Below are 12,000 nucleotides of genomic sequence, written 5' to 3'. Positions count from 1 at the left end.
ATGTAAAAAACGGTTTTTCGGGTTTTGTTTTCCTTCCTGGTAACGCGTTTTTCGCACTCACGGCCGTCGGCGTCAAAACCTATTATAACGGATATGACCGTTATTGTAAAACCAATAATTATGTTTAGCCAACTAGTCAAACCCACTCGTCAAACCCACTGTTTGTGTGGCATTAATTTGACTTGACTCTGTAATTTTGTTAATATTAGATTTTTCCATTTTCTCCCATTTTTGGTTGGCCGTACTGTATTTAGTTTTCTCCCTTTTTTCCTTTTTTTCACGATCGGCTTGAGTTTTTGGGCGAAACGATTTTTTACTTCTCTGGTAATCTTTTCTCACGAGGAGAAGAAGTTCCTTACTGGTAACTTATATTCAATCTCGTATTATTCAAATCTGGTTCATTTTGTTAGGAAAAAAGAGATATCTTTATCTAGGGTTTATTGATCTTAAATCAATTTATTTATCACCAGTAGGGTTTATAAATCTTAAATACTAGATAAGCTTTTTACATAGGTTTGATTAGAAAAAAAAATGCATACTAACATATCTATGTTGTTTTATCCGCAGATATGGATGGAGATCATGGAGTTGAATTAGGTGATGAAGAAGTTGAAATTTGCAGTAGTGTATTGGACGATGGCAGTAACCAAAATGATCAAATAATTTGTTAGTCTAACTTTGATGCCTATTTGATAGAACAATGAAGAAATCCGGAGTCAGCAAAGCTTGGTAAGTAATGTTAAGTCGAATAAGAGAAAAGCCAGTAATAGAAAACAAAACGTAGAGGTGAGTAACTAATTTCTTTTGGATTGTTCATGCTTTAATCTTGTGAAAATGTTTGAATTGTTAATCTTATGTGATTTTAACTTTCGATATCTATTTGTTAGACCAATGGAGAAATCTCGACTCAACAAAGTTGGGTGGGTACGTTTCAGTCTTCGTGCGGAGCCGAAACCAATAATCTTAATAGAGGAGGGTACGGCCAGTTATTGGTAAGTATATAAACTTGTATTACTTTTGTTACCATTTTTTCTTTTTAGACAATTATCTATGCCTTTGAGTCGGAGTGCCTTAAGAGATTACTATGCTTAAGAGAGACTACTATGCTTGAACTTATTATGTACTGGCAATGAAATTGAGTACTGTCTTCGTTTTCATATTGCTTATATTGTAAACAGGGTTTTTATATGTCCTTTAACCCGACATATTTTCAAATTTTCCCATGTTTACAGAACTTAGCTGAACTGCAAAGAGTCGAAAACATACAAAATACAGCGAGACAGTTTCGGGTACCACTAATTTCATCTTATGGAAACACTGGAAGCACAATAACTGCATATGGAGCACCTTACGAACATTCTGGGAATGTTTCACCTGCACAAGGAGTACTTTCGGGACATGTTGAAAGTGTCTTGCCTGCATTTGGTGTACCTCAACCATGAAGAAATCCCTATTTGGCGATTCCTGCACCAATATACGAGCATAATGTGATTCCATTGCAAGCAAACTTTAGCAATGAAGGATTTATCAGAAAGCAAAATTAGCTCTATCTGGAAATTATGTAACTTGCATTACTCTATTTGCAGTCGAATGTTACTTATCCCTTTAATATGAGGGATCAATCAAACTCTTTGCTGCATTTCTGTAACTGCTGCAGAAACTCATCAAATTACTTATATGGTTCTGCTTTCTGTGGTTATTTAAAACAGTTGGAACTTATTATGATTCTGTTTCTATTGGTTTAATATTTCTCAAATTCTAAAAGCATCATACCTCCTAACACAGGAACATTCTTAAGCATAAGGAAAAATACCATATCTTTTAAAGTAGGCGTTTAAAGTTTACATTTTCTATTACAAAGAAAAGAAAAACTGTACAATGTATTAACAATACAGACAAGTTCTAATGATCAAAAAACCCAAAAAGAACATCAAGTACAAAACCAACTCCAGTCGCTGAAGGGTATTGCAGTTGCAGGATGATAGACTTTAAGCCACGAAAAGATTAAAACTTTAATGTTATAAGCCAACCAGTGTGCAGTTTAGAGTGCGGAAGGCTGACAGGGTAGCAATGTTAGTAGTGTAAGGGAATAAAGGAGCTGTTGATGTCTTGATGATGAAGAGAAGGGACTGTTTGCTGATGGTTGAACCTGAGAGGAGCCTAGTAGCAGCTGCAGTGGTTGTCTGATCCAATGATGTGTCTTGCGGCGAAAGGATGGTTGTGGTTTCCTTCTGTAATCACAAGGATAACTCGTTATTTTCTGTACAGAATACTAACATAGATAAGATCATGAACGAGTGAAATTCAAAGATGACAACTCGTATTCACACTCCAACCACTTTATGTGCAAACCATAATAAGGGTAAGTGATAACAATCCTAGTAGCCATCATTTGATCACACATTCTAAACTAATAAGAATAGGTTTCTTGTTTGTTTCTGACAGCAAACATAAATGGCCCGATACGACGCAATCACACATATAAGACAGCCATAAGGGTTCAAGACCATCTCATTAAATATAGCTGTATCCTACACATTTCATTATGCAAAATACTAATTCGGTGCAATTCAAATAATAACTATCAATGCTAGCTCACATATACACAATCTCAGTTAAATCAGAAAATGAGAACTTTATTAAGAAATGAATAACTAAAAATCCTTCAACTGCAGACGGTGATGAACATTTCCCTAGTACTCAAATCAGTTCATGCATCTGTCCCATAAAGCATCCGATTGGTCACAGCTCGACATATTGAGCAAACACAAATAATGATAAAACCACAATCAAGTTTAACCAAGTTAGAGTAGGAAAATTAACCAAGCTAACACAAATAATGATAAACAAACCAAATGGCAGCTTAAGTTTATCACTACCACCGAACACAGATTGATATAAATTCTCACAAACCCATATAAGCTAAAATCTTAAATTTCGATGCTGCACTGACCTGTTCAAATACTACATACCTTTGTTTGATGGATCTGATTGTTGAAATTTTGCATGATAAATTGATTTTTGTTTGGTTGTTTTGAACTCCTTTTTGAGCATAAAATTCACGAAACAATTGAGGAACACACAAATTGAAAAGGGAGATTAGGGTTTATTATTTGTGAACATGAAGGAGAGCAAGTCTTCGTTTTTGATTCCTTCCATCTATTCAACCCTCTCCTTCTCAAACGCTCCTGTATTAAAGTGAGCTCGTAGTTTTTTTTTTCTTTTTTTCTTTTTTCTTTTTTTCTTTTTGATACGGAATGAGTTCATAGCTTTACGGAGTGAGAGTTGATCTGAAAGGGATTAAAACCTGAAGAAGAAGACGAGAAAGTCAAGTCAAATTATTGCCACATAAGCAGTGGGTTTGACGAGTGGGATTGACTAGTTGGCTGAACAGAATTAGTGTTGTAAAAAATTACGAAACGCCTTTTTATACTCTGAATCGGAAACTCTTTAAAATTTGGAAAGTGAAGGGATTAGGGATTTCGTTAAGGAGGGAGCTTATGATCCGAAGAATTTTGGAGATCGGAAACGTGGTAACGATTATCTTTTAATTTAAATTCTGTTCAATCTCCAGCATCTGTTCTTGATTTTGAAGAAATCTAGGGTTTTATTTATACTACTAGTTTATTTAATTTTAGAGAGCTCAAATATAAACTAAGCGATTGATTTCCTTAGAGAAGTTAAACTTAGGGTTTCACAATACTGGTGGTTCACATGTTAGTTGATTATCCTGATTCGGAGGATGAGATGGATATATTTATTGAAAATCTAGTAGCTACTTGTGGAAAGACCAAAAATTCTGTACTTGAGACATTTAGGCGGCCTTTTTTTGGAGGTAACAAGAGAAACAACAGGGAGAAAGAGGAACAAGTGGTGAAGGATGTAATCTCTGTTGATGATGATGAAGACGGCGGTGTTGATGAATTAGTGGTAGTAGATGAGGATGATGAAATTGAGGTGCTGGAAGGGAAGAAGAAGTCCGAGGGGAAGAGTGAATTGGAAGAACTCTTTGCTGAACTCACAGATGAGGAGAAGAATGAAGTTGAACTTGCACTTTCTCCGCATCACAGCCAAGATGTCTTAGTGGTATATGGGGATATTAAGATTACTGGAGAAATACTGCAATGCTTGGGGCCTCGGCGTTGGTTGAATGATGAGGTTATATCTGTGTATCTTGAATTGCTTAAGGAGAGGGAGAAGAGAGAGCCGGGGAAGTTCTTGAAATGTCATTTTTTCAATCCGTTCTTTTACCAGCAATTGGCTGGTGGGGTGAACGGTTATGATTATAAAGCTGTCAAGAGATGGACTATGCAAAAGAAGATTGGGTATGGTCTTATCGAGTGTGATAAGATATTTGTGCCGATACATCAGAAGGATAAAATGCATTGGTGTTTAGGAGTAATTAACAAGAAGGATAAGAAGTTTCAGTATCTCGATTCACTTAAAGGCGTGGACAACGATGTTTTTAATGTTCTGGCTAGGTATTATGTGGACGAGGTAAAGGATAAGAGTGGAGAAGAAGTTGATATCAGCACTTGGAAATTTGAATATGTCGAAGATCTTCCTGGGCAAGAAAATGGGTGTGATTGTGGCATGTTTGTGCTCAAGTATATCGATTTTTACAGTAGAGGACTTGTACTGTGGTTTAATCAGAAGCATATGGCGTATTTTCGGCTTAGGACGGCCAAGGAAATTTTGAGGTTAAGGGCCGATTGAATTATGAGAACATCAACCAACTTAGTAAACTGCAGACATGATATCATAAGTTGTACCGTCTCTGAAGACCATGAGAAGCTATCCTCATAGACGCTTCTGTTTCATTCCTCTCTGAACTTTCGAGTGTCTATAACTTTTTTTTGCAGTAGTTTCTCCCTGTGAGGAGAATGTGATGTATGAATAGTCGCGCTAGTTTTATTCCTCTACAATTGTAAAGAAATTTATCATGTTTTTTCACCGAAAATAAGGATTTTACATGTCAGATATTGTTTATGTATTGAGCCTCACTGGTTTCTTGAGTTTCTCATGCTCTGCTTGTAGGTTAAGGTGAGTTGGTGATTTGGTTGCAGCCTCTGCCTGTTTGTCTAGCCGGTACCAAGACGTACGATTTAAGCATGAAATTGGAGAACAAAAAATAAGGTGTGTTCCCTGCAGAATTTATATAGGCTCAGCCGCCCAGCTTTTTTAAGCCTCAGGAAGCCTTCATGAATTTTCAAAGCCAAGATGCTGGTGGACTAGTCGCCAATGGTAATCATAGTGTAATGGTTTTCATTGAAGATATAAGCCGCACATTCCACAGTTTCCTGACGCCATTCGCATCTGAAATTGATGCGGTCTAGAGTGGTTACTGATAAACAGTTCTGGGTGTGGGTCATAATGCTACTGATAAACATTCGTGCCTGAAATTCATAATATGCCATTTTCCCCTGACTAAAATTATTCACCCTATGGTACGAAGAAATCAATTCAAGTGCCGTGTTTGCAGATATTTGCTAGTTGGTCATTTTCAATGAACTTATTGGTACTATACAGGCTACTTGGAGCTAGCATATTTGTGAAGACTGAACCTCGAAAGGTCGAGAAGAAATACTGCACAAGTCGTGTAAATTTTCAATGGACTTTAATTGACGGTCTCACAGTTCATTATAGTTTTTGCAGATACAGTATGGACAAATGGGTTCCGTGCTCTTCTTTACAGCATAATATCTCAGGCTCATGTTCTGAAACTGAACGCTAATTATGGATATTATCCTTTTTCTTACCTGGAAAATGCACAACGTAGGATCTGTGGCGCAATGGTAGCGCGTCTGACTCCAGATCAGAAGGTTGCGTGTTCGATTCACGTCAGGTTCATATTTTTTTTGCACTTCTTCATCGAGTGCCTTGGTTCCATTCCTCATGCTCTAGGTGAGGAATTTGTATCAAAAATCCCTGGTGAATTGGTATAAGTAAATATGCAACATTTTAATTCAGACTTCAGAAGGGATATACTAGTTCTGCAACTGCAATAAGCTTTGTTCTTCTGCAACTGCAATAAGCCTAACTCTGCAGCATTTGGTTTTTCAAGTAAATGCTAACAATCCGTAATACTCTAATATATGCCTGAGAAGATTTATCTACGGGTCCTGCTCAACCAAGGCATCAGCAAAGGCTTCTACCATGTTGTGCTTTCGACATATTACAAGCATGAACGGTCCCTATACAGTTCATCACAGCTTACCCGTTAAACTTTTTCGTAATCACTTTATGAATGCAACAGATTAAAGAAATTAAACACCGGTGTTAGGCATTTAAGAATCCACCATATTAACCAGAACTGCAGAATTTATTTCATCAAAACAATCTCCTTTTATTAAGCCAAACACTTATTTGACACCAACTATCAACATGAGGAGACGAAGCTTATCATTGATTTCTTCAAGATCAGCTGGATCCTTGAATGCAAATGGTGGCTCCACGCCTGTGAAAATGTAGAGAGCTTTAAGTTCTTCAATGCAGGTTGTTTGCATGACAGCTTGGTAACCAACTATTTTCCGCAGTGCACCAATCTTTTCCCATATCTTTTCTTCACTGTAAATGACCTAGATGCAACAGGTAAAAAAAAACAACAACAAGCAACACCAATGCAATGTGAATGTAGGAAATGAGCTGTCATGTTCAAAATGTATCACAAGAATCATTTTTATTTATGTAAAACATTTAATGGAGACTCATGTATAAGTTTTCCCAAGTCTGTACCGCAGTTTAAAGTAAAAGTAGATTTATACGCTTATGCACTTAAACAGGATTGCGTACAAATTCATCTCAAGGCTATCCGCGAGAGCAAGGAAATAGAAGTATAAAGACGAAACATCAGATTCTTTTACGAAAAATATGAAAAGACGATTTGAGAAAACATTGCTTATAGCCCTCACCTGTTCAGAAGGAATATTTTTGTTCTTCATGGATGCCTCTTTCACAGATCCATGCTCAGCTACTTTGGATGGAATAGGATGGAGTACAGAATCTGCTAGTTCCTCGTGTTGCTTCTCAACTGCAGCTCCATTCACTGAATGACTCTGATTGTCCAGGGCAGAGTTGGGTGCAGAAGAATAATATGGAGTACCGACGGGTAATACTTCATCTTCATGAGTTCCATCTGTTGCAGAACGAAGAGCCGCCATTTCAGTCTCCCTGACAGGTTTCTTCTCCTTCAGTGCCAAGCTATCAGCGATTCCCAAATCTTTCCTCTCTGCGAACACTCCACTTTTTTCCGGAATTACAATTTTGGCACCACTTTCTTCAATTCCACCGACTTCCATCTTTCCCGCTGACTCCTCCACTGGTTTCTTTACATCTTTATCACGGACTTCATCCATGATGTTTCCACCTCCCCTCGCTCTTGTCATTTGAGTACTTTCTTCTATTGAGTTATCTTTTTGAATTCCTGGAGTCTCCCCTTTTGGCATCTCCTCTCCTTTGTGCACATCCACATCTTCATCATCTCCACTTCTTATGACAACTCCCTCCGACTCTTTAGCAGAACCTCCATCAGCTACATCTGATGGAATAGGACAGACCGCAGAGTCTGCTATTTCCTCGCGCAAGTGGTCTGAAGGTTGCTCCTTAACTGCAAATCCATTAACTACCATAGAGTCTGCATTTTCCTCGTGCAAGCTATCTGAAGGTTGCTCCTCAACTGCAGACCCATTAACTGTTCGACTCTGGCTATCCAACTTGTTTAATGGAGAAGAATCATATGAAGTACTCATAGGTGACACTTCATCTTCATGAGCTTCATCGGCCGCTGATGCATAATTATCACCATATACATAGTTTTCATCATACAAATGAAATCCACTTTCATCAGCAATCTCTCTTGCATCCTTTGTTGCTGACGCGTAATTATCACCATATACAGCGTTTTCATTGTATATATGAAGTCCACTTTCATCAGAAATGTCTCTCGCATCCTTTGACTCTGAAGCGTAATTATCCCCATACACATCGTGTTCCTCATACAAATGAAGTCCACTTTCATCAGCAGCCTCTCTCGCATCCCATGCTTCTGAATTCTCCCTTAAAGGCTTCTTCTCCCTCAGTGCCATGACATCAGTGAATCCCTCATCTTCCCTTTCATCAGCCACTCCCCCGTCATCCACAACTTCGCCAGCTCTGGTTTCTCTCGCCACTGGAGTTTCTTCTTCAAACCGAATACCTCGTGCCTCTTCTACTGGCATCTCCTCTTTTTTGTGCTCATTCACATTTTGATCATCTCCACTTATAATGATAATACCCTCTGGTGTGCTAATTGCTTTCTCATTTACTTTGTCGTCCAGCTTCTCAGACATCAAAGGTTCCTCTCTGACAAGACTGTCAACATTTTCTTCATTAGCTCTCCTTTCTGCTTCGACCACTCTATCAGCACCTATTACCCGGTTTCCTTCCTCTATAACAATGTAATTCTCTTCTTGTGCAACATCATCAAAATTCAATTCAGAACTTATGTCCTCTCCAAAAGGATGCATCTCATAGACAGGCTTCTCATCCCCTGCTATGTCCTTGACCAAACTCCTCTCATCCACATTTTCTTCTGCCACTACCTCGGCCCCAACGTACTGCCCTTCTTGCAAGTCCTCCACATTCATGTTAAATGGATTCTCCTCCTCAATTTCTTGTCCACCCATTTCCTTCACATCTAGTAAAGGTCTCTCCTCTTCTTCTTCCACATCACCATTCACACCACCCACTGAATTTTTCTCTTCACCATCATTCAAAAATTCGCTTACAATCTTCTGCTCATCATCTTGTAGAACCTCATACTGAATGTCTTCCTCCTTAATATCTTCAGTGAAATCATTCTGTGCAGAAACTTCTACTTCCGCTCCGACTGGCTCCATGCCTTCTTCAATGTTCTCCACATTCGTCTCTATTGGACCCTCCACTTCAATTTCTTCTCTAACCTTCCCCTTCATGTTCTCTAAGGGTAGTGTCTCCTCTTCTTCCACCCTTACATTTACATCTCCCGCATCTCGGCTTTCTTCCACATCTCCATATCTTTCCCTAGCTAAATTCTCTTCTTCAGTATTCTCACCATTATCCAAATTCACATCAGCCCTCTCCTGCTCATCTTCTAAGACCTTATCCAAATTGTCCTCACTAACCCCAATCTCTTCAATCTCATCACTTACTACTCCTCTCACCGGTTGGTCCTCTACTACAACATGAGCCATATTCCATTCTACAACTTCTATTGGTAGTACTCTCCCATCTTCTAAAATTTCATTTCCTCCAAACTCCTCCATCCTTCTTCTCAAATTGTCCACCTCTTCGATATCACCTACACGGTAAACATTTTCAAGAATTTCCCCTTCTCCAAAACTGTTCCCACCACCACCAGTAGAAGCCCCCATTTCTTCATCCCCTTTCACTTCCTCCACCTTCACAGGTTCTACACCAAACCCCACATTTTCAAGAATTTCCCCTTCTCCAAAACTGTTCCCACCACCACCAGTAGAATCCCCCATTTCTTCATCCCCTCTCGCTTCCTCCACCTTCACAGGTTCTACACCAAGCCCCAAATTTTCTTCTCCTCCTCCAACAAACTCAATTCTAGTTTCTAAAGTTCCTTTTGTATCTTCAATGAATCTCCTTTCCTCCTCATCCATCCTCATCACACCCTCTCCATAATAACCACCATCTTCTTCTTCTACTAATTCTCCTTGGTATTGTTCTTCAAATTCAGGTCTCCATAACAACTTGCTCATGAGTTTCTCTGTACAAGCATAACTCCCAAAAACAAAACCAAAAGGAACAGCAAAAGCGAACCCAATAGTTGAATAAATCATTAAAGGAGGAAGGACAATTGGAGCAGCTGAGATTGTTGCTCCTGTTATCATGACTTTCTTCCCTACGTTCCATCCTTTTTTCATCATCCAGCTCACTTTGCTTTCTTCTACAGGTTTAAACTCTTCTTCTTCTTCAATTTCATAATTTTCATTCCATTCCATATTCTCATCCATCCTCCTACACCACCACCACCACCAACAACAACAATAATAACAGTAGTCCAAATCAATAAATCAGATTAAGTACATGAAACAAATTAAAACTTTAAAAAACAAAGATTATATTAATTATTATTACCTTGTAAACACAACTGTTTGCTGTTACTACTAGGGTCCTGTCCTGTGGTGGAATATCTCCTGAGCTGAGAATCAAAGTCGTCGTTTACAAGAAAGGAGAGAGTCTTGCTCTGATTGGAGATGGTGGTGGTGGTGATGGTGTGAGTGAGTAATGATAGAGAGAGAAGCAGGATGATGTGTGTCTGAGTGCATGGGGAAAATGCATGGCAGAAGATGAGCTTTTGAACGCATTCCAACGTGTACAGTAAAGAGAGGTAACACCTGCTGCTTCTTAATGGACGCGTGTGGCTCTTCTGACAAAAAACAGTTCGCTGTTTAATATTGTTTTTACACTCCGGTTACACTTTACGTTACTAAGAAGTGCCTGGAAAACGAGTTTTGGCCATGTGTTATCCAGTGACCGTTTTATTACAATAGAAAACGTTTTATAGGACACCAAAAGAGCTCAGACCAGTAACATCCTCGCCTGGCACCAGGATAGGGATATAGGTAGAAAACTCATCACTCACCGCTGTTGCAACTGAGTCAAATAAAATAATACTAGTATGTATCAAATCTAAGGAACATTTTGTCAATCAGTGCTGCTGCATCACCAAAACTGCCCACCATTGGTTTTTGCATATATATCAGTAGTGAAATCCAATTACATGACCGAAGCATTTCCAAGAATTTGTTGCTGAGCAATGAGCATTTTCATGAACGGGCTGAACAGGTTGTGCTCGCTTGTGTGTACCATGTCGATGGTAGATTTAAGATTGGTGATTCGGCTGTGTATTGTTTGAGTCTAGTGTTAGTGTGTCCAAGAAATTTAAGATGGCTATGGATGTGATATACCCAAAAACCTAAGGGGTCTAGTTTGCAGAAGTTTATCAGAAAACTCAGGCAGAGCCTAAGGTAATAGATTGATAGCAATGCTAGTGGTGTCTTTGTTTTGAAAAACATCAGACCCACTGCTAAGGTTTTTACAAGTAATAGCCAAGTTTAGAGCTTGGAGATTTTGGGTTTTATGAAGAAGTTTAAAACCCATTAAAACAAAAGATATAGGTTTTACATTTAAGACTGTTGCTTCATTCAATGTTTGTTTTTCCTTATGATAATTCCTGCTGAATCTTCCCTTTATAGCTTTGAGATATAGAGCATTGAAGTGTTCCAGAATTTCATTGGTTTTAGCTTGTATTTCAATGTTCATGTGCTGCTTTTTCTCTGCCCACTCAAACGCTAAGTCTGCTCCTCCTGCTCCCTATTGACCTGTGTGTCCTCTGCTATCAACATAGTTTCCTGCAAAATCAGCGATAGTTAGTGCTGAGAAGAACTGATAAGTGTTAGGATCCTGAATAGTGCAGATTTTGATTAAGAAACCAAAAGTCTGCTTTTGAGGAGGGATCCCAACATAATTTCCCGTTGTTGTTATATGGGGATCAGTATCATAAGTATGCCCCTGAGTATTCAGAGCATGGTAGGGCAAAGTGTGGATTCTGTTATGATCACATAGATGTTGTTGTATACTGAGAGTTGTATTCTTAGCATTTGGAGTAATGTTTTGGAATACTAGATCACATCTAGCCTTCCATATGAACCAGCAAGTGGTTGCATAAGTGCAGGTATTGTCGCTGCAGCTAGCATTTTGAAACCAACTATTGAACCAATCCATGAAAAGAGTTTGGTGATCAAAAAGACCATGATTTCCACCTAACATGTGCTTCCAAACCTCAGTGGCAGCATGGCAGTTGAGGAACATGTGTGTCATTGTCTCCTCCCCACTATTTCATATTTTGCATATGGGATCAATATAGTGGAGAATGCTTGCAGTTTTAACATTAGTTGGGAGGATTTCATGAGCGCATTTTCAGAGAAAGATTTTAATGGTTGGTGCCACTTC

General features: G+C 38.8%; 1 protein-coding gene, 2 long non-coding RNA genes and 1 other non-coding gene across 4 annotated transcripts; 3 read left to right on the top strand and 1 right to left on the bottom strand.

Annotated features, from left to right (window-relative positions):
- The first annotated feature begins 244 nt into the window (after positions 1 to 244).
- Positions 245 to 1,690, top strand: LOC113314994. The gene is made up of 4 exons (XR_003342666.1): positions 245 to 361; positions 568 to 786; positions 888 to 992; positions 1,233 to 1,690. It is a non-coding gene; the product is annotated as an uncharacterized LOC113314994 (long non-coding RNA).
- Positions 1,691 to 1,800: 110 nt separating this feature from the next.
- Positions 1,801 to 3,271, bottom strand: LOC113314988. The gene is made up of 2 exons (XR_003342652.1): positions 2,973 to 3,271; positions 1,801 to 2,231 (listed from the first exon to the last, which is right to left on the bottom strand). It is a non-coding gene; the product is annotated as an uncharacterized LOC113314988 (long non-coding RNA).
- Positions 3,272 to 3,430: 159 nt separating this feature from the next.
- On the top strand, positions 3,431 to 4,989 carry LOC113314976 (ubiquitin-like-specific protease ESD4). Its single transcript, XM_026563307.1, has one exon. The coding sequence runs from the start codon at positions 3,715 to 3,717 to the stop codon at positions 4,714 to 4,716; it is 1,002 nt and encodes a 333-aa protein (XP_026419092.1). The 5' UTR covers positions 3,431 to 3,714; the 3' UTR covers positions 4,717 to 4,989.
- Positions 4,990 to 5,778: 789 nt separating this feature from the next.
- Positions 5,779 to 5,850, top strand: TRNAW-CCA. The gene has a single exon. It is a non-coding gene; the product is annotated as a tRNA-Trp (tRNA).
- Positions 5,851 to 12,000: the final 6,150 nt, after the last annotated feature.

The sequence above is a fragment of the Papaver somniferum genome, chromosome 1 (assembly GCF_003573695.1).
Source record: "Papaver somniferum cultivar HN1 chromosome 1, ASM357369v1, whole genome shotgun sequence".
Lineage (NCBI taxonomy): Eukaryota > Viridiplantae > Streptophyta > Magnoliopsida > Ranunculales > Papaveraceae > Papaver > Papaver somniferum.
Note: the sequence above shows the minus strand (reverse complement) of the source record. Positions and strands in the feature narration are given on the sequence as shown.

Bases quoted from the DNA above. Each gene is read 5' to 3' on its own strand.
- LOC113314976 (XM_026563307.1), top strand. From the start codon at position 3,715: ATGTTAGTTGATTATCCTGATTCGGAGGATGAGATGGATATATTTATT.